The following is a 23046-nucleotide window of genomic DNA, read 5'->3' on the forward strand; positions in this document are numbered from 1 at the left end:
CAGGTTTCGCCTTTCCCGTAGCAAAACGTCACAACTTTGGCAGTATCAGGTCTTGGGCGGAATCCTTTAGTCCATCTTCCTCTTTGCGGCAGCGATACCAGGGTTCCCCGCTAAAGGGGTTTCCGAAGGGAGGCTTTGGCCGTACACCGAAAGGTCGTCATTGCTCTCCCCTGCGGCGGCGGTGTAACGGGGGCGGCTATCTCTGCTTGAACATACGTTCTCCAGAGCCGGCCCATCCCCCCCCACACACACACACACTGGATAACCCTGATGCTCCCTAGGTCCCCGGCTGGGGACTGGGGAGGGAGAACGCCCAATGCCTGAGCCAAGGTCTACCCACATTTGAAATTTAATAAAGTTGTGGCCAATTTAATCCCATAGCACGTTGTCATGAGTCGTTATTCCACATGACAGGGGGACCGCGTGGGATCTGGGGACTCCGCCTGTCCACGCAATGATACCTACTTTAACTTCACCTACATAATGCCAAATTTCTGATGTCGCAGTATCTAAGTCACAAAATCTCTTCCTAAACTAGGTCTCTTCTGCAATGGCTTTTGCCATAGTCCTAGTTATTTCTGTGCATTTTCAATTATGGAATGCTCCCTCTAAGGAGGCTTACCTGGTGCCTTCGTTACATATCCTTAGGCACCAGGCAAAAACATTCCTCTTATTCCAGAACTTTAGCTTGTTAAACAATCTATGGCCTTTTAAACAGTGTTTGTGTGTGGTTATTGTTTTTGTAGTTGTTGTTATTGTGGTATGTATTCTTGAAGGGCAGTATAAAAATGTAATAATTTATTTTTTATGTATCTAATGCTCATCTCACTATTTGGAGGCCTAACATCCTCAAAACAAACCCCCCTTCCTGATTTCTGATCATGCTTCATGTTTCTGTGCAGGTGCTGCCAGTTTCTGTGTGCAATGACAACTGCTATCCTGGCTACAGCAGAAAAAAGAAAGAGGGAGAAAAATTCTGCTGCTATCATTGTGCTCTGTGTCCAAAGGGGATGGTCTCTTGCCAAAACGGTAGGAGGCATAATGTACAGAGATAGCACACAATTATCATATTGTTTGATACTGTTTGTTTGTTTGTTCTGAGAATGATAATATATATATATATAATCAAAGATATAATGGTGGTTCATATTAGAAACTAAAAAATATTTTTTGAAGAACATCCACAGATAATTTTTTAATCCGTTTAAAAGGCAGGCTAAGTAACTTTTAACAGACAGATAAAAAAGACCTACAAGAGTTCCAAAGGATGCAGTTTCACTAGCTTTTAGAACTGATTTCTTTAGATTGTTCTTCTACATTTGGAAATATTTAAACTTCTCTTCTTCTTTTTCTTAAGACATGGATGCTTGTGACAAATGTCCAGAAGACCAGTATCCCAACAGGGACCAAACCCAGTGTATTCCAAGAGCTATAAGCTACCTTTCTTACAAAGAGTATTTAGGGATTATCTTAGTTATCCTGGCTATTTCTTTCTTTTTTGCCACAACCTTAGTCCTTGGAATTTTTTTGAAGCACAAGGACACCCCCATAGTGAAAGCAAACAACCGGACCCTCACCTACATCCTCCTCATCTCCCTCCTCCTTTGCTTCCTTTCATCCTTGCTCTTCATTGGACTTCCTGGAAAGGCAACCTGCCTTCTGCGGCAGACAGGTTTCAGCACCATCTTCTCTTTGGCCCTTTCCTCTGTATTGGCGAAGACCGTCACTGTGGTTCTGGTATTTATGGCGACCAAACCAGGAGCCAGGATGAGAAAATGGGTTGGCAAAAAACCAGCAAGTTGCATTGTAGTTTCCTGTACCTTAATCCAAGCTGGTGTTTGTATTCTGTGGTTAAGTACTTTCCCACCCTTTCCAGATACAGACATGCACTCATTGGATGGGGAAATCATACTTCATTGTAACGAGAATTCAGCCACCATGTTTTACTGTGTCCTGGGCTACATGGGTTCCTTAGCCACTCTCAGTTTCATTGTGGCTTTTCTAGCCAGGAAGTTACCTGACAGTTTCAATGAAGCCAAGTTCATCACTTTCAGCATGCTGGTGTTTTGCAGTGTTTGGCTGTCCTTTGTACCAAGTTATATGAGCACCAAAGGAAAATACATGGTAGCTGTGGAGGTTTTCTCCATCCTGTCCTCTAGTGCTGGACTACTGGGTTGCATCTTTTTCCCTAAATGCTATATCATTGTGCTGAGGCCTGAACTAAACAGCAGGGAACAACTAATAAGGAAAACTAAATAAAATATGTGTGTGTCCATCTTTTCTTTGTGCATGCTTCGGCAAATGTAATTAGTCATTCCCGGCCCCCTCCCATGTAGCCTTGAAGCAGGCACAACAGTCAATGTGTCACAAATAGCACCCTTCCTGCTCCTATTTTGGCTGGTTCCAGAGAGATTTAAATGAGACCTATAGCTGATTCATTTATTAATGTTTTTCCTCATCCTTATACTGTCGTGCCTCAGAAGTCGAACAGAATCCATTCTGGAAGTCCATCCGACTTTAGAAACAATAGAAAACTAAAGGGCAGTTCTGATTGGCTGCAGGAAGGTCCTGCAGCCAATCAGAAGCCACGGAAGCCCTGTTGGATGTTTCCTTCCAAAAGAATGTTCAAAAACTGGAACACTCAATTCCAGTTTTCGGTATTTTGGGAACCGGAACATTCGACTCCCAAGGCGTTCAGGAGCCGACGTATGACTGTGTCGCTCAATTCATGTTAGGAATCAATTGGAAATGAAAGGTATCTCAAATCCATCTCAGATCCTGAGGGCAGTGACAGAGGCCAGACCTGCATTCTGTTCCACAAGCTTTCTGATCTCAAACCAACCATGCATCTTGTCATAAAACCATTAACATTTCAAGTTTATCCTAAAGATGTAAATCTTTGGTTTCACAAACATCAATTACAAACAAAAAAGTCACAGTTACAGTAAAGTCATTTACTATACATGTACTCTACAATTAATTGAAGTCAATTAGCTGGATGAGTTACTTTCAAAATGAAAGTGGATACCTACATGTCCCTGAGGCTGACCCCTTTTAGTATAACTCATATGTGAAACTGATTTGTATTAGTGGAGGCCGGTGGAACCTAGACCTGGTGGGGCACCTAGGAGGTCAAGTGAGTGGTACCAGAAAGTCAAGTGGACAGGGCTTAGGGGATTCCTCCCTTTTGAGTAATTTTGTTGCAATACTAAGCCAACCCTTCTGTGGCTTATTTCCCTATTCAGTTAAGGGAGGATCTCGTATAAGTAGATAGAGGATTGTTTTTGTATGGAAAGAGCTTTTAATAGTGCTTTGCTGTTATCTGTATTTTAATAGATTTATTTTAATATATTTCATATATTTTAATAGATTTAATACATTTATTTTTCATTAGTTTCATTATATTAAATTTTAAGCACTTTTTAAAATGGTCATCTTTTATATGTTTTTAGCTTTCTGTATCTTATTTGTGTTGTTTTAATTTGTGTAAATCTCCTTGAGTCCCAGTTTAGGAAAGGACAGTTTGGGAAAGGGCAGGATCATCGTTGTTGCTGTTGTTGTTGTTGTTACACGTAGCATACATCATTCAACAAAATAAGTCCAGGTCTCTCAAGTCCTTGCCCAACAGTCTTACCATTTAAAACCTCTACACTGCAGTACCTCTATAAATCACAGTATAATATAAAGTATCTCAGCAGGGGTGTCAGCTCCTGAAGGCTGAGCAGTTTTGTGCCCCCTATATTTTTGGGGTTGTGGCCAGCACCCCATGTCCAAAAAGTATAGAGGCAAAGTGCATAGCGCAGCTCCAGTGGCCAGTTCCTTCTCCCCTTCCTCCTGCCAATGTCTTGATGTCATGCGCACGATGTTGCCCCCCCCCATCGCCCTCACAAGCTGGCCCCACTGTACCCCAGTATACTTTTATTTCTTAGTCTTAATGAAAACTAATGAATGCACATGTATCTACTGGTAGGAGTAGGCAATGCTTCAGTACATAGTATAGGGTTTCTAAATAAGTTCTTGAGTTCTGACATTTTTTATATATATGGAGCAAGAATCACTCTGATGGATCCATGTAAAATATGGTCAGCTAGTAGAAAATACAACTTTCCTCCACTAGAGTCCAGAGTTCTCACAGTTCAATATTGGACAACATGGAGATTTAGAATCGAGTTGCTTGGGACACACTCCAAAGGGCAGATGGGCTAAACTCCTCATTAACAAAAGGCTCTCCTCCTTCAAGAGGGGAGGTGTTGTGGGCGGGACTCGATTTCTGCATCACGCAGGGGGCATTACGCCCCCTGCCCCACTCACCTGGCTGGCGCACCACGCCCACAGGTAAGTGCCCAACCGGGCGGCTTGGAGGGGGCATAGTTTGCAGTTTAACTTACTGCTGCACCAGCCATTTCGCCTCATTTTCCACCTTGGGGCTCAGGTGGCGGTTAGGCATTGGAATGTGTTGATGGTGTATGGAAGGTCTAGGTGTGGCCATCGCCTAGCCCTTCAAATTTGGGTATTCCGTTAAAGGAATCCGGCGGTCGTGGATCCTGTCAGATGCCTCTGTGGCGTGGGGGGGGGGTCATGTCACGACCCTCGGTGACATCAGGGGAGAGCTTATAGTTGTATTAGCATCAACAGGCTCTACCTTCTGGTGAATAAACCCCCTTTGGGCTCACCCCTCTCCAAGTGGGTGGAGTTAATCTGTTGTGGTCCAATGCCTAAGCCAATACCTTCCCACTTGCTGTAATCAATAAAGTTGTGGCCTTTTCTTGCCCATTAACCTTATACTCTGTGTCTGTGTGTCTTCATTCCACAAAGCCGGGATAGGGTCCTCGAACCACAACAATATATTGTTGCATTTTAAACTCATTTCAATCTCCTCTGGTTTTTTTCCTCCTGTCTCCTCCTTTCCCTGTACTCCCAAAGACTGCAGAAAAGGGATTGTAGATTGTAGTCCCCACCCATTGAGGCCCTTCCAGCCCCTGTCAGAAGGATTAAGCAGAAGGGCCTTGGCCTGAAAACTTAGTAGCACTACTGTCAGTCACTATACTGAGCTATATAAGCTTATTTCTTATGTCATGCATATGGTTTTTACTGCTTAAATAATCTGTAAGAATAATGTTAAATATAAAAAGGACAAACAAGAATTGGAAGTGATTCAAGGAGGTGTACTCATCAGCATGAAGATTAACCTCAAATACCTCCAGGCATTTGACTCTACATTTAAACCCAGCCCTTCCAGTTATGTTAAGTATGAGTTTTGTGGCTGACCTTTAAGTCTTGGTATAAGCATACTGGACATAGGAGGATACTGGACTTCTAATTATCCCTCAAAAAAAATAGATTTAAGATGTTAATAGTTTTAAGATCCTGGTGGGGTATGGAGGAGTGGAGAAGCTAGCAGTTTTGCCACATATTATGCAGTTTCAAAGGCAAACAGCACACTGGGGAAATGATAATCATTCCTATCATTATCAGAATCACAAGTTTCCATATTTGGACACAATGGGCATTCAGATCCTGTTAGCAAGATCAACAATCAGCATCTTTAAGAAGCTACAAAACACTCAGGTTTTTCAGAACTGGACCTAAGCATATGCAGGGTTCTATCACTCTTTTGAACAGTCATCCCCTCCAAAGGACATGCTTCCACCAGATGATTCTTCACTGATTTTTAGGCCAAATATTATGAATATCTCTGTTCCTCATCATTTTTCCTTCACCAATTAATCTTCAACTGCCCATTTTTCCCCTGTAACACTTGGATCTCATTAACAAAGTTTTAATTAACACCCTGCATGTTTCCTTACCATAATTTATATTTCATTCATTTGGAGAAATATTTTGTACCACTCTCCCTAGAGGTCATTGTTGTATTGTTTTTCATCATAACTGCTTTTTCTTTTTTCCAGTACAAAATTATGTCAATTTACTTAACCAAGAGTTGTTGATGTTTCTTTTCTTTTCTTCGCGCACCACATTAAATTTATTTGTACTTGTTCCTGAAAAGGCATATATGAGGATTCTAAAATGAAGGGGAAATGTCTAGTTCTCACTTAATTCTAGAGGATAAATTGAGAATATAAAAAGAATATGTTGTTCAGGGGTGCTGATGGACAAGGAGCAATATAAAATATAATATCAGGGCACAGGTACACAGCTTCCCCAAGTTGTCAAGCTGTAAATAAGTATAATGATATAATTTACTGTCAGCAAAACAGATAATAGCCACATCTAATGCTGAGGTGAAACATGGGGATTTATATATGGAGGAGGAAATTTGTCAACCGGACCATGCTGTTGTTGGTGATACTGCTGGGGCTGCTGTGTCATACTGTGTGCAAGACACATATTAACTGCAGCATATTTGATGATCCCCAACCTATACCTCATAATTTTTATCAACCAGGAGACCTTCTCATCGGTGGAATTGTTTCTCAAGTCCTTTATCTCTATAATAATCTCTCTTTCACTGAACAACCTGGACAGGTCTTGATTAATGAACCCATGTGAGGCATTATTTCTCTCTCTCTCCCTCTTTCATATTTTCAGGCTAAAGTAACTGACAACACACAACTATGCAACACGGGGCTTACATAATTCTTTATTTTAGGGAGAGGTGAGAAAAAGATGGCATCCCAGCAACATTTGATTAATCTTTATTTTAATCCTCCTTATTTTGTTGCATAGAAACCACTAGTAAATCCCACCTTACGGGGGGTTCTGTGTATTGCAATTGAGTTTGCATAGAAAGCTACTTGCTGGATGATGCCCTTGGGGTCTGAGTGGTTTTCTGCTTGACTCCTACACTGCTGAATCCTAACCAGGAAAAGGCAGAAGTGGAGCCTCCTGAGAAGGGAGCTATATATCCAAATGTAGAGTAGAATGTTTGTGAAGAGATTTAGGACATATTGAAGGGAGCCCACTGAGAACTTTTTCAGATTAAGACATTTCCTTTGGAGCAACAAACAATCCTCAATATATTAAGTGTCCGTTTCTCATGCTAACCAAGTGTTGTATGCAATGTTAGTCATCCTCAGAAAGGAGCCATTTAAATCAATGGACACGACTAACTTAGGACCAGTAATTTCAATGGGTATACTCTGAGTAAAGTTTAGCTGCAATAACAATTGAAGCAAGATGCTTATGATGTGCCCCTCCCAGTAGACCCTGCAACAATTTCACTCTGTTATGGTCTTGAAAGAACATTGATGAGTGATAAAGAAGAAGACCACAAATGTGTTTGTTTTTGCATGATGAAACTACTGTAACTCTTTCTGCAGCTCAGTGCCTAAAAACTACCAGCACATCCTGGCCTTAGCATTTGCTGTCAAAGAGATCAATGAAACTCCTACAATTTTATCAAATGTCTCTCTGGGATTCCACATCCTCAATAGCTACTACACTGCAAGAATGACTTATAAGGCCACTCTGAGCCTACTTTCTTCACAACATAGTTTTGCCCCCAACTTCAAGTGTCATAAAGAGAATAATCTGAAAGCTCTCATTGGAGGATGTATTTCTGAAATCTCTGCCAATATAGCCATTGTTTCAGGAAGCCTGAAGATTCCACAGGTAGGCTATGTGCATAGGGATATGAAGATTTCACAGTGTTGGCATACCATTTTATTTTATTTTATTTTATTATTTTATTTTATTTTATTATTATATTTTATTACCACATCTCTTGTTGCATTTGGGTTAGCAAACTGATTAAATCAGAGCTCAAATATAATATAATCTGATAAATTCACATCTCAGTGGAAAACAGTACTCTAAAAGTACTTACCAAGAGTTCCACATTAAACAAGTTTCAAGGAGAGTGGCACAGGGATCTGTTGTGGGCCTGATAAGCTTAAAAATCTCAGTGATGTAGATGGCAGGGGAAAGGGAACACATCAAATTTTTAGATGATGGAACACTGGGAAGGGTAGCTGATACCTCAGGAGGCAGGAATGAAATTCAAAATTATCTTACTAGATTAAAATTTAGTAGAATTATAATTTCCAAATCACAAGCAGTGTTGGTTTTACTTTATTTCTACTAGTCAGAACATTTGCAATTCTTGGTACAACACTGTAAGAGGGATATGTAGACAAATTGGAACAGATTCAGTAGTGGACTGTGAAAATGATCAGGGAAATGGAACAACATTCTTTGAAAAATGTTGAAGGAATTGGGTATATTTGGCTTAAAGAGAAGAGAGTTAGGGGGAGCCAAGATAACAAGCTTCAGATACTTGAATTGCCAAGCCATAGAAGAGGTAAAAAAAAATTTTCTACAAATGCAGAAGATAAATATAGATTTTGATTCAACATGAGGAAAAATATCTAGTAAGACAGTCAACCAATTGACTGGAGGTAGGTGGGTTCCATCTTGCTAGAGGACTGTTGCAGAGATTATTCAGGCAGGTCCTGGGTATGGTTTAATTGCGGAAAACTCTGCATAATACAGGGATTTTAATGAGCTGTAGGAGCTAGTGCAATTCTATGAATGGATGATAAAGCACTCTTATAACTTGGAATGTTTTATTTTAGCTCACTTATGGATCATTCTTGCCAGTCCAAGATGAAAAACTGCTATTCTCTTTTTTGTACCAGATGGTCCCAAATGAAGCCCAACAAAACATAGGTGTTGTGCAGTTATTTAAGCATTTCAGATGGACATGGATTGGACTCTTTGCTGTGGATGATGACAAAGGGGACAGGTTTTTACAGACTATGGTGCCAATCCTTTCCCAGAATAGCATCTGTTACGCCTTTATAGTAAGAATACCAAAATGGAATTATGTGGATGAGCTAGTAGATTTGCTTATACAGCAGTGGAAAAACTATGAAATGGTCATTCAGAGAAAAGCCAATGTGTTTTTTGTATATGGAGAACCTCCATCCTTTCAAATGTTGAGAACATTGGTGTTTCTAGCACCTTTCTTGTCTTTTCCATCTGTGGGTAAAGTGTGGGTTATTACATCCCACTGGGATTTTGCATCTATTTCTTTTCAAAAGATTTGGGATATACAGGCATTCCATGGCTCCATATCATTGACAGTTCATTCAAATCAGCCATTAGGATTCCAAAGGTTCATTCAGATGGTAAGACCTGCCTGGGCCAAAGGAGATGGCTTTATTCAGGACTTCTGGGAACAGGCGTTTGGCTGCTCATTAAAGGAGAACAAAACCTGCACTGGGCAGGAGAAGCTGGACAGCATTTCAGGGGTTTTGTTTGAAATGAAGATGACTGGCCATAGCTACAATGTCTACAATGCTGTCTATGTTGTGGCACATACTTTGCATGCCATAAATAAATTCAGATCCAAGCATAGAAGATTGGAAGGGCAGAAACTGACATTTCAGAATGTGCAACCATGGCAGGTAATTATAATGCAACGTATTTTTAAAAAAGAAAATAAGAGACTAGCTTATGATGCAGAAGTTGAACTCTACAGCTTCCTAAACTAATTCAACTACATTCTGGGAGTTTGGAAATCAATTTGGATAAGTAGTTCCAGCCACATTACAAAATGTTGTCTTAATATAATTATTACTGTTGTTGCTGCTGTACATAATTGGTGACCCACAATGTGCCTTGTGGAGAAATACAAGGAAATTTTATCTTGATATATGAAGTTACCACATATACTGTTCAAAAAGAATAATCCAGTGGTTCGTTAAGACATGGTTTCATGAATCTCATTCAGAGTCTTCTGTCTGTTTGCATTTTCTTCCTATCTAGTTCCATCAGTTTCTTAAAGGTATTTCATTCAATAACAGTGCTGGGGATACTGTAAGCTTCAATAAAAATGGAGAATTGGTTACAGGATTTGATATTACAAACTGGGTAATGTTCCCCAATGGCTCAGTGGTTAGAGTCAAAATTGGAAGGTTGGAACCTCAGGCTCCTCCAGGCAAACAGTTAACCATTAATGATGACCAAATTGTCTGGCATCAAGAATTTAATCAGGTAGGATATCATTGTGGATCCTTGCCTTAATTATTTGTTAAAGCAAAGCAATAAAATGATTAAATCAAAGCAATAACATGAATAACATGAACATCAGCAAAAAAAATGTTTATACAGTTTCATACATTAAAAAGACTGTAAAAAAATGTCTAAATAAAAAAAAGAGACTTTCATGTGTACAAACAATTAGTAACAGTTTTGTATGTAAAACTAATGTCAAATTCAATACAAAGAAATATATAGGCTGGGCTAAATATTTCCACTTACAAGGCATGTTGAAAAAAAGAACATCTTAAATAGGCAAAAGATATTCCAAAGGGTGGGTGCCAAAAGGGGCATTGTTCCATGGCAGTAATCCTATAGGGGTTCTCCTGAGCTCAGTTTTGTCATGTATTCTATGCTCCTCATGGAAGACCCATCAAATTAATGAGGACTAATAAAATGGAACTTCAACCAGGGAAGATGGAATACAATTTATATGTAGTTTGTCTACCCAGTTAGGAGGGACAGGGTTGCACGCCTCCTGGAAGAGCACATTCATAATTTGGGGGTGTTCTTTGATCCCACCTTTTCACTTCAGGCATAGGTGCACACAGTGGCGCAGCCCATCTTTTATTACACTAACTATAACCCTGTTTGGACAGAGATAGCCTTGCAACACTTGTTCATGTTCTGGTAACATCCTACTTGTATCACTGCAATGGATTATTTGCAGGAGGACTACATTTAAAGACAGTGTGGAAACTATAGGTGGCCTAAAATAGAGCAGCCAAGAGTGCTGGTGGGGATTGGCAAATACAGAAATATATAAGTAAAACAAAGAAAACCTTCTGGCAAGCTTTAAAGATTCCTGAAGGTCGCATATCAACTTAGGGAGCAATTGCATATAAAAGAAGCTGGCATAAAGCACACTGGTGTATTTTAAACTGTATTTTAAATATCCCAGATTCAAGTCCTGATTTAAAGCAGGTCTGCTGCTGCTGCTGCTCTGTGCATACCCTCCAACATTTATCCAATGAAAATAGGGATGTCCCATTCCATAATTTTACTATTTATACCCCACACATCTTACTGGGTTGCCCCAGCCACTCTGAGCAGCTTTCAACATATATAAAATAATAAGAAAACATTAAACATTAAGAAAACTTCCCTATACAGGATTGCCTTTAGACGGCTTGGGGGTCATACCCTCCAACATTTCTCCAATGAAAATAGGGACATCCTAATGAAAAGCAGGACATTCTGGGATCAAATCAGAAACCGGGATGGCTTCTCTAAATCAGGGGTGTCCTGGAAAATAGGGACACTTGGAGGGTCTGCTCTAAGCCCAGCAAAGGGGAAAGAAGACTTTATAATAGTGTTCTGTGCTGATTGCCAGGTCATATGACTAAAATGAATGAATTTAAGATCCAGCCTAAGTTCTGCCTATCTAGTCTTGCCCCCCACTACACCTCCCAAAATGCTCCTTTGGAGGGACTTACATATGGATTGGCTCAGTCAGCTGCAGCTCACTGAACCTTGGCTGAGAAAGTTACTTGTATATGTGACTGAGCAGGTATTGGGGTCATAACACCACTTGAGCCCAAGATCTGATTCTTCCTATGCTCCACTTCCTGGCAGATCTTGCCTTGGTTTAGGAGAAGTTTCACAGCATCTTTCTTGTCAAAACATGCTCTTATTTTCTCATGGCTAGTCTCTCTTTTATGATTTCATGAAGGTGCTGCCTCTTTCTGTGTGCAATGACAACTGCTATCCAGGCTTCAGCAGGAAAAAAAAGGAGGGAGAGAAATTTTGCTGCTATGATTGTGCTCCGTGTCCAGAAGGGATGATCTCTGACAAGAAGGGTAGGGGACATAATGTTGAAGGCATAAGATTGATATACATGAAATGTAATGTTTGTATGCATTGAAGTTTAAAGCCAGTGTAATGATTTCCATTTTGCAAAGAGAATTTTGCATTAGGCAAGAGCTGTATCTCTAGGCGAATGTGGCAAGAAGAGTCCAGAGTTTTCTTTTTGAGTGTTTAAGGCTAATGGGACTTGCAAGTGGTCTACATTCCAATAACTATTGAAATATGGACTTCTGCAGCTTCAACAAGATGGCAGTGTTATTTTTATTTATTTTATTTAACAAAAATAACTGTTTTAAGACAGGCCTGAACCAAGGACTGTAATTTATCTAAATAATCCATGTCATGCAAGTATGCTTGGAGCTGCTTTATGTACATTCAAACGAAAGTTCTTCAAAAATCAAACAGAAACAGCTTGCAATATAATAATATTCACCACATTTCATATAATAAAATTACTATCTACGTAGAAAGCACAAACTATTATTTAATGAGAGATTTCCTAGTCTACAGAAAATCACTCAATCACTGCAATCCACCAGCTCAAGTTAAAAAACGTCAAGAATGCGGAAAAGAGACTCTTTCATTGGCTGCTACTACAGATTCCATTTGATGGATGTTTGTCAATATATTGAAATATTTAAATAGTTCTTCCTCTTTTTCAGATATGGATGCTTGTGTGAATTGTCCTGATGATAAGTATGCAAACAAGGACCAAACTCAGTGCCTCCCTAGGGTGCCAAGCTACCTCTCTTACAAAGAAACTTTGGGGTTCATTTTATCAATCTTTGCCATTTCTTTCTCTTTAATCACTACTTTAGTGTTTGGAACTTTTGTGAAGCACAAGGACACTCCCATAGTCAAAGCCAACAACAGGACCCTCACCTACACCCTCCTCATCTCCCTCCTGCTTTGCTTCCTCTGCTCCTTCCTCTTCATTGGACAACCTGGAAAGGTCATGTGTCTTCTCCGACAATCAGCCTTTGGCATCATCTTCTCTGTGGCCCTTTCCAGCATTTTGGCCAAAACCATAACAGTGGTTCTAGCATTCATGGCGACGAAACCAGGATCCAGGATGAGAAGATGGGTGGGGAAAGGACTGGCAAATTCTATTGTCCTTTCTTGCTCCTCCTTTCAAACAGGCATTTGTACTCTTTGGTTAAGTACTTTCCCTCCGTTCCCAGATAGGGACATGCACTCAATAAATGGCAAAATTGTATGGGAATGTAATGAGGGTTCAGTTACCATGTTTTACTGTGTCTTGGGCTATATGAGCTCACTGGCCATTGTCAGTTTCTTTGTGGCTTTCCTAGCCAGGAGGTTGCCAGATAGTTTCAATGAAGCAAAGTTCATCACCTTCAGCATGTTGGTCTTTGGCAGTGTTTGGTTATCATTTGTTCCGACTTACCTAAGTACCAAAGGAAAATACATGGTGGCTGTGGAGATCTTCTCCATCTTATGCTCCAGTGCTGGCTTACTGGTTTGTATCTTTGCTCCTAAGTGCTACATCATTATGCTGAGGCCAGAGCTGAACAACAAGGAGCAGCTAATAAGAAAAGCAAAATGAAAGAATACGTCCACCTCTTCATTGTGCATATATGGAAATGCTGATGCTACAGATCTTGTGAGAATTTGAGTATGTGTACTTGCTCAGGCAAAAATCTCTGTTCTTGTTGGTAGGCTTGTACCAGGCACAGCCCACTCTAATAGGTTGCCCTTCTTGATTCTGCTGTCATTTTCTGCTTCCCTATCCTGAAGGTGAGAAATGCAAGCCAGGACAGGCTTGCCTCAATCAATCAGTTCCTCTCAAAATGGCACAGGTACACTGTGTCAGTCCCCTTTCCCTTGCCACTGCTTTTCATTCTGCATGTAGAACCTTTTAATTTAGAAATATTAGAGCAGGAATACTTGCCTATGCAGACAAATCATTGTGCTCAGATTACCTATAGTGACCCCATCTTGATTCTGTGCACAAATTATCTACATATGCAGTTCCAGAGAGATTGAAACAGGACCCACAGCTGATTCGTCTTGTAATGTTTTTCCTCATCCTTATATAGCTCAATTCATGATGGGAATAAATTGGGAATGAAAGGTATCTCAAATCATGAGGGCAGTGACAGAGGCCAAACCTGCATTCTGTTACACAGGCTTCCTCTTCTTAAACCAACCATGCATCCAGCCATAAAACCATAAAAATTTAAGTTTATCCTAAACACATAAATCCCTGGTTTCACAAACATCAGTTACAAACAATAAAGTCACAGTCACAGTAAAGTCATTTACTACATATGTGCTGAATTATTAATTGAAGTCAATTAGTTGGATGAGTTACTTTCAAAATGAAAATGGATACCTACATGTCTCTGAGGCTGACCCCATTTGTGAAACGTATGTGAAACTGATTTGTATTAGCGGAGGCTGGTGGAACCTAGACCTGGTGGGGCACCTAGGAGGTGAAGTGAATGATACCAGGAAGTCAAGTGGACAGTGCTTAGAAGGCCAAGGAGGCCCCATGGATGGCATCTAGGTCCCCATCCACCTCCCTTTTGAGTAATTTTGTTACATACCTACATACAAAAAAATAATATTTGTATGCCACCTTTCCACAGTTCGAACCATGCTCAAGGCAACTTAGAATATGAAAAATGCATAACTACAACACAACAAAAGCAAAAATAAACATGTTAGCATATGTTGCAATTATATCATCTGCAAATCAAATTAATTCATTTATAATAACAAAGTATTGTGAATTATACAATGGGACGTGATCTGCAGAAAGAGATGCACCTACCATAAAGCTTCAACTTCCCCAGGCTATGACTGAATTTAAATCTGGGCTTTCATCTTATTCTCAATAGTGCGGTAATGTGTATTTATTGTTACTCTGGACAGCGCATTGTTAATCATTGTAAGAGGGTCCATCTGCTTCCCAGGGGTAACACAGGAAGAAGAACCTCTTTCTTGGTTTTGATGTTGTTGTTGTTGTTGATGATGATGATGATGATGATGATACTGACTATAGTTAGAGGGTCTAGGCCACTCTGGGCTCTGTGGCAGCCAAGCTTCATTAGTATACAGCAGTGCCTGTTCTTAGTGAAATCCTGAGAGACTATCTCTAATTCTCTTCTGTATCAAATATGGGTGAGGTGTGGTTGAATTTAACTCTTGCTCTGGAAAGAAGCAGCCTGGGCTTACTCAGCCTTGTGTCACTTTCTATTTTATTTCCCAAAGAAAAATAATAGTTGTATGATTTAAAGGCGGGGGGACTCCTGGCAATTTTGTCATGCATCATACAACTGCAAAGGACAAGTAGGGAAGTGATAATTATCCCAACTATGCCAAAATTACAGTTTTCCATCCTCTTTCACTATGGACATCTGGAGCCCATTAACATGATCAACAATCAGTATGGGAGGCATGGTTATAAAACCTTCATCCAAAATGAATCTAGGAGTAGGCTGAGCTGCATCACTCTTTCCTTTGAACATTCCCAGTTTATATATTAGGATATGCTTCCACCTCCTGAATCCATCATATTTTTTCATTCCTCAGATCATACTATGAATATCCATTTTACTTGATCCTTTCTGCTTGCCCACTTGACATTGCACCTTCCAGTGTCTTACCATGAAAATTAGGACCTCATTAAGGTGGTTTTAATTCACTCACGAACACCCATGTACAATGCTTCATAGCATTCTTCTTATTGGCCAGTATCTTGTCTATTTTATCATAACTGCTTTTAAAATTCTAATTTACATAATTTAAAGATTGATTGAAAATATCGGGGGGGGGGTCTTTGCAAACAAAGCAAAACCATTGTTACGTATAGCTGAAGAGCTATATACATACGGATTTCAAAAGAGGGGAGTGGGAAGCTTACTGTTCTCACTCACCTTTAAAGCGAGAAGATAAAGATAATTCACTGTTTAGGGATACTGATGGACACGGTGTTATTATTAACAATAAGAACAAGTGCACAGTTTTTGTTACGCACCAAGCTGAAAACCACGGTAGCTACAGTCTCATCCACCATTCAAGAAAGGCTGTAGCAAAGTTGGGAATACCCACATATACTGCTATAGTGGGAAGTATGGGAATCTATGTTGGGAAAGGACATTTTGTCATCAGAATCATGCTAGTGGTTGTGTTGCTGCTCGTACTGTTATGTCATTCTGTATGCAAGACACATTCTATTAACTGCAGCATATCTGATGATCCTCTCCCTATTCCTCATGAATTTTACCAGCCAGGAGACCTTATCATTGGTGTGATTGTCTCGCAAGTTATCTTTCTCTATGATGACCTCCTTTTCACTGAGCAGCCTGCACAAATCTTGATCAATGAACCTATGTAAGTCGTTTCTCTGTTTCTCATTCTGTAATATGTTTAGACATAAGTAGCTGAGAACACATGGTTATGAAACACCAGGCTTAAGAATCAGCCTTCCTTTTTAGTGTGCTAAAAATTCATTCGCAGATACATCTAGACATTAACCATATAACTATGAAGATAGCTAAGACAGTCGGACAGATATAGCCTTCTATATTATACTGATAAGCACAAATGACTAGTATGTTTTCCGCCACAATCACCCTTGAAATGAATGGACCTTTTCCATTTCTATAGGATATGGAAGATTATGTCCTTGTTTAGTTAGTTTGACAACCATTTCTGTTCTTTCCACAATTTGTTTCCTTTCATTATTTCCTTTCATCTGCAAGCTCTCACGTGCATTTCCAATCTTCTTCATTTTTATATTATATTTTATAAGTATTGCCATGTTTAATTTCTCCTGTAATTTTCACCATTACAGTTTCTCAGCCTGTTCCCATCTCACAAAGGGACAAGTGCTGAAATTTTAAGTGCACTTCAGAGGTACCCTGAGTCAAACATGATTCCTTTAGTCATGTGGGAATCACAGAAATAGGCAAAGAACATGTATAATTCAGGGTGTAACTGATTTTACCTTACTGTATATTTCTTCCTTTGTTGGATCTGTGGTTAAAGGGATTCTGAATGGTAGGAATGTATTAATTGAAAAAAATATGAACATCACTGAAGAGGACGCTGGAGAGTGGGGAACCTGTGGCTTTTGGGATGTTGTTGAACACCCATCAACTACAAGCATCCTAGTTACATGTCAGGGATGATGGGAGCAAGATATGACAGACATAGGTCCCACAGACTGATTGTAGGCAGAGGGAGTGACACTAGCAACTAAAAGTAACAGCTGATTAAGCGCCAGAATAACCCTAAAACATTCTGACATTTTGCTTTACAATTCATTGGGAAAATACCTATTTTTGATGTCTTACCTTTTTTCCACTTCACTGTATTAAGCTATCTTAAAAGCATTTAGATGAATTATGACTTAGATGAATTATGAAGAGTTTAAAATCATTTTGCGATTGTTATTTCTGTTGCTGTCGTATTACTAAACAGCTGCAACGCTTTTTATAGCTCAGTGCCAAAGAACTACCAGCACATCCTGGCCTTAGCATTTGCTGTCAAAGAGATCAATGAGAATCCCAAAATCTTGCCAAATATCTCTCTGGGATTCCACATCCTCAATAGCTACTACACTGCAAGGATGACCTATAAGGCCACCCTCAACCTGTTTTCTGCACAACATAGATTTGTCCCCAATTTCAAAGGTCACAACAACAAGAATCTAATAGCTCTCATTGGAGGAAGTATATCTGAAATCTCTGCTAATGTGGCCATTGTTTCAGCAATTCAAAAGACTCCACAGGTAAGCTATGTGTATGCAGATTTCAGAACTTTTGTATACCATATTGATTTCTGCCTAGCAATTTAAAAAAGTTTCCATGATATTTTGGTTAACAGAGTGGTTAAATATGAGCTAAACAATATTAAGTGGTAAATAACTTGTTTCAAAAAAGGTTAGTCAAAGAGTACTCATCAAAGAGTACTCAGAATGCTCTAAAACAGGATTTCCTGCATTATCTGGGAACACTGGGTGAAATGACCTACAAAAGCCTTTGAGTCTCTAGAATTCCAACATAATCCATCTTCTTATGGTTCATTTGATTTTTTTTATTATTATTTCAGCTCACTTATGGGTCATTTTTACCACCACAAGGATCCAAAATGCAATTCCCATTTTTGTACCAGATGGTCCCAAATGAAGTCCACCAGCAAATGGGAGTCGTGAAGTTACTTCAGCATTTCAAATGGACATGGATTGGGCTCTTGGCTGTGGATGATGACAGAGGGGATAGGTTTTTGCAGACAGTTGTACCAATGCTTTCCCAGAACGGCATCTGTTATGACTTTATAGTAAGACTACCAAAATGGAATTATGTGGATGAGTTGATAGAGTTGCTTATACAGCAGTGGCAAAGCTATGCAATGGTCATTCAAAGAAAAGCCAATGTGTTTTTTGTATATGGAGAACCTCCATCCTTTCAGGTTGTGAGAACATTGCTGTTTCTAGCACCCTTCTTGGCATGGCCACCTCTGGGGAAAGTGTGGGTTATTACATCCCACTGGGATTTTGCATCACTCTCTGTTCAGAAGATCTGGGATATTAGAACCTTCCATGGTTCCATATCATTGACAGTTCATTCAAATCAGCCATTAGGATTCCAAAGGTTCATTCAGATCATAAGACCTGCCTGGGCCAAAGGAGATGGTTTCATCCAGGACTTCTGGGAACAGACATTCAGCTGTTCATTAAGAATGTCTAAGGGGCTGGAGGAAAAGAAGAACAAATCCTGCACTGGGGAGGAAAAGCTGGACAGCATTTCAGGGGTTTTGTTTGAAATGAAGATGACTGGCCACAGCTACAATGTCTACAATGCTGTCTATGCTGTGGCACATGCTTTACACGCAATATACAAATATAGCTCCAAACACATAAGAATGATAAAAGGAGACAGACCGGCAGTGCAAGATGTACAACCATGGCAGGTAATTTCACCTCAACAATTAAAAAAAGCAAAAAATAATAATAATGGGCTAGTTTATTATTCAGAAGTAAAGATAAATCTTAAGTCAGCCTTTAAAGAATCCATTGGTGCTTTTCTTATTTTCTTCTTTGTTTTTCAATACAATTTGATACGAAGTGTTTCTTTAGCCACTCACTTGGAGGCAAATGTAGATGAATATCCATTAGAATTGTAAAGTCGCCACCTGCCCCCAACCTCCCAAAATATATTTCAATGGGATGTCCATTGAAATACATCCAAGACTTAGCCGTCTCTTTGTTCATATTCTTTTTTAACCTAGGTCCATCACTTTCTAAGGAGCATCACATTCAATAACAGTGCTGGAGATTCTGTGTGTTTTGATGAAAATGGAGAGCTCGTTGTAGGTTTTGATGTTACAAACTGGGTGGTGTTCCCCAATGGCTCAATAACCAGAGTGAAAGTTGGAAGACTAGAACCTCAGGCTCCTCCAGACAAAATGTTAACAATTAATGACGACCAAATTGTTTGGCATCAAAGCTTTAACCAGGTTAGACATTAAAGCCTGCTTTTCATGTGATGAATTGTGCAGGGTAGCATATTTTAAATGAATAAATTACACCTTTTTTCCCTTTCTTGGTAAAGATGAAAAATGTGAATAGATCAAACTTGTTTATTTCACCTGCATTATCCTACTTCTTGAGTGCGCTCATGATATATTTTTGACCACATGTGTTCATTCCTTTCTTTTCTTCTCTTTAAAGAAGGCTTTCTCCCCAACAATGCCACTTGTTTTGTGATCAAATTATGTTAAATAAGGTTGTTGATAAAATAAAATAAAACACCTGGTTGTGTTCCCCTTTTAACGCTATTAAAATGCATTCAGATCATGAAATCTCTGGCAGCCCAAGCAGATCAGCTTTGCAGAGCTCTACCATGACTTGATAAAACTCAACTGGATGAGATTGTCCCAGGCTGGAAAATACCTTGGATGGCTAAGAGAGATCTTATTTTTTGCCCCTGCAAAACTTATGTCAGCCAGAGAAACTGAATTTCTTATCTGTCTTTCATTTCAAGCTGAAAGAGAATTCTGGTTGAGGAGGGTATAAATAAGTGCTTGAAGTTTGGGGAAAATTCATTGGCATCTCTTCTGCCCTCAGTCAATGTCAACAGCCTACTATATGGAGGTTTCAAGAAACACTAATCATCCTTCATACATCCTTCGTACAGGTACTGCCACTTTCAGTCTGCAATGACTACTGCTATCCTGGATACAGCAGGAAAAAGAAGGAGGGGCAAAAATTTTGCTGCTATGATTGTGCTTTATGTCCAGAAGGGATGGTCTCAGGCCAGAAGGGTAGGAGACATAACATATAGTGATATCAAGGAATGTTGATAATGCAACATACTTATCATGCACTCATTTGAAGAATGTGCAACCTTTGCATGTGTATATAGGGTGGCTCCCATATGTTTATCTCTTGAATAATCTAGGGCTCACTGACTTTAAAAAGCAGCAAGCAACTAAACAAAAAGAGACAATTCATTAAAGATACAGGAAATATAAAAACAGTCATCATCATCACAGACCAAACGCTTCTTAAAAATAAAAAGAGAAGATGGGGCGAAGCAGGCCTCCCTCTGCCGCTTAAATATGGCTACTGAGATGGCAATCCTTTGTCCCACCCAATCATATCTCAAACACAATGAGAAACTCTCCAGGAGCTTGTAATGCATGGAATTACATTTATCTGAGCTTTTTAAAAATAAAATTAACAACAACAACAACAACAACAAACTCTTCCTTTTTTCCCCAGACATGGATGCCTGTGTCAATTGCCCAGAAGATCAGTATCACAACAAGGACCAAACTCAATGCATTCCCAAAGTTCTAAGCTACCTGTCTTACAAAGATGAATTGGGGATTGTCTTGGCTATCTTAAACATTTCTTTCTCTTTCATCACAATAACAATACTTCAAACTTTTATGAAACACAAGGACACTCCCATAGTCAAAGCCAACAATTGGACTCTCACTTACACCCTCCTCATCTCCCTCCTCCTCTGTTTCCTTTGCTCTTTGCTCTTCATTGGCAAGCCTGGAAAGGTGGCCTGTTTTCTCCGACAAATCATTTTTGGCATGGTGTTCACTGTGGCCCTTTCTACCATTTTGGCAAAGACTATCACTGTGGTTCTGGCATTTATGGCAACCAAACCAGGATCTAAAACAAGAAAATGGGTGGGGAAAGGACTGACAAATTCGATTGTTCTTTCCTGCACCTTTATTCAAACTAATATATGTACTATTTGGTTAAGTATTTACCCTCCATTCCCAGATGTGGACATGCACTCATTGAAGTGGGAAATCATACTGGAATGTAATGAGGGTTCGGCTACCATGTTTTACTGTGTCCTTAGTTATCTTGGCTTCCTGGCCATTGTTACCTTCATTGTGGCTTTCCTAGCCAGGAAATTGCCTGACAGTTTCAATGAGGCCAAATTTATAACTTTCAGCATGTTGGTGTTTTGTAGTGTGTGGTTATCATTTGTACCAACCTACCTAAGCACCAAAGGAAAATACATGGTGGCTGTGGAGATCTTCTCCATCCTGTCCTCTAGTGCTGGATTACTGGGTTGCATCTTTTTCCCTAAATGCTACATAATTGTCTTGAGGCCTGAGCTAAATAGTAGAGAACGTATAATGCAAAGAAAAGTTTGAAGAAAATCTAACTTCAGCTTTTAATGAAGATGCATTTTATTGTTTTATACAGTTACTATGACCCCTGAATTATGCTCATTCACATCCTGACCTCTGATGCTTGTTATCTGGCTTAGTCCCCAAGAGGGAAAATGACCTTAAGGGTCAGGATAGGATAGCATGCAACAGCTGCAGCTCCAATGAGAATGGAAAATGTCCATGAGATCTCTCCTCCTTCCTCCATGACTATACGTAAAGTAAATAACATGCTGCCAATATAGTGACGCCATGCTGTTTTCCTCCAGGGTTCGTGGGGGCTAGACAGTACAACTCATCTCTGTCATTCCTGGCTGCATAGACATAATGCAGAAAACATTTTGTTCTATTTACAGATATTTGAAGACTTCTACTGGGAAAATAAAGCATTTAAATTGACTTGGAGCTGGCTGGAAATGTGTTTCCTTACTGTATGAAATATCTTTCCCGCCCTCCTGTCCTTTTCTCACACCTGACTAGTTAAGGTCCTCAATATGTGTCTGCATAAAATGATGCTTCCAACAAGTCCAATGGCAGCATAGAAAAACACTATTAGGGGAATGTGTATGCCCATCTAAATAGGCATTCATGTAGCAATCAGAGTGGGAAGGGCTCCCCATCTCCCTCCAATATTATATATAAAGTGAAGACTCTGCCAGTATAGTGATTGTGTCTTATTCAATAAGGAATCATGGGAGTTTTCATTCAACTCTGTCTGTTTTTCTAAGGATGGTAAAAGTTGAATTACAATCCTGATGATCCCTGGAAGAATCAGCATTATGCTGACAGCATCTTGGTTCCTTTACAAAGGAAATAGGAGAGGTCTGTTGGCACTATTTGCAATGCATCTTGGGGTATCAAGAAAGAATAGAAGGCAATAGAAGGAATCAGGACCTTCAAGAGTTCAAATAAAATGAGGCTACTATTCATAAGACATACCAATTGGCTTAGGACGTGTTGAAAATGTATTTCATTTGTTTCCTTTGTGCATGTAATGTAGCTTTTCTTCTTTGTACATTTTCTCACATAACTAGCTAAGGCCTGTAAAAGGGATCAGCACCAAATTCTGCTTCCAGCCAGATCAATGGCAATGTTAATGAATGTTGACATGGAAATGTGTAAGTCCATCTAAATGTGCTTCCATACTATCTCCTTTGCGGCTTTGGCCCCCAAAACACTGCTGGTTTTTAGTGAAATGGTGTTGTCTTTTCTAAGATCAATTAAAAGAGACTGCACACATGCCGTTGTTGTTGTTGTTGTTGTTGTTGTTGTTGTTGTTTATACCTTGCCACTCTGGGTGGCTTACAGCATATATAAAACATAATAATATGCCTTATTTCACACATACAAGTTTCCTCATGGGCCATGGGCCCCTGTCCCACCCCTGCATAGTCTGCTTTGGGACTCAGAAGGGTTTGTGCTGCTAGAATTGTGATTATTGCTCAGAGAAGGTGTATGTTTCAAAGGTGTAAAATATTCCTAGCAGCTTCCTAATACATGATGCAACTTTTAAGGGCAATGGCGCTCTCAGGAAGTGATCATCATCCCTATCATTATCAAAATTACTGG

The 23046-nt window shown here is 39.7% G+C and overlaps 2 protein-coding genes across 2 annotated transcripts; both read left to right on the plus strand.

Moving 5' to 3' along the window:
* Positions 1-7364: 7364 nt before the first annotated feature.
* Positions 7365-13372, plus strand: LOC310692001 (vomeronasal type-2 receptor 26-like; the record flags this gene model as incomplete). The annotated part of the gene is made up of 5 exons (XM_083472346.1): positions 7365-7572; positions 8535-9368; positions 9730-9957; positions 11675-11801; positions 12471-13372. The coding sequence occupies exons 1-5, from the start codon at positions 7411-7413 to the stop codon at positions 13370-13372; spliced, it is 2253 nt and encodes a 750-aa protein (XP_083328472.1). The 5' UTR covers positions 7365-7410.
* A 2532-nt stretch (positions 13373-15904) lies between these two features.
* LOC310691591 (vomeronasal type-2 receptor 26-like) lies at positions 15905-21462 on the plus strand (the record flags this gene model as incomplete). Its single annotated transcript, XM_083471450.1, has 6 exons — positions 15905-16164; positions 17449-17566; positions 17887-18747; positions 19066-19293; positions 19974-20100; positions 20561-21462. 6 exons carry the CDS (start codon positions 15905-15907, stop codon positions 21460-21462), a joined length of 2496 nt encoding a protein of 831 aa, XP_083327576.1.
* Positions 21463-23046: the final 1584 nt, after the last annotated feature.

Source organism: Podarcis liolepis (assembly GCF_965112155.1).
Source record: "Podarcis liolepis genome assembly, chromosome: 13".
Classification (NCBI taxonomy): domain Eukaryota; kingdom Metazoa; phylum Chordata; class Lepidosauria; order Squamata; family Lacertidae; genus Podarcis; species Podarcis liolepis.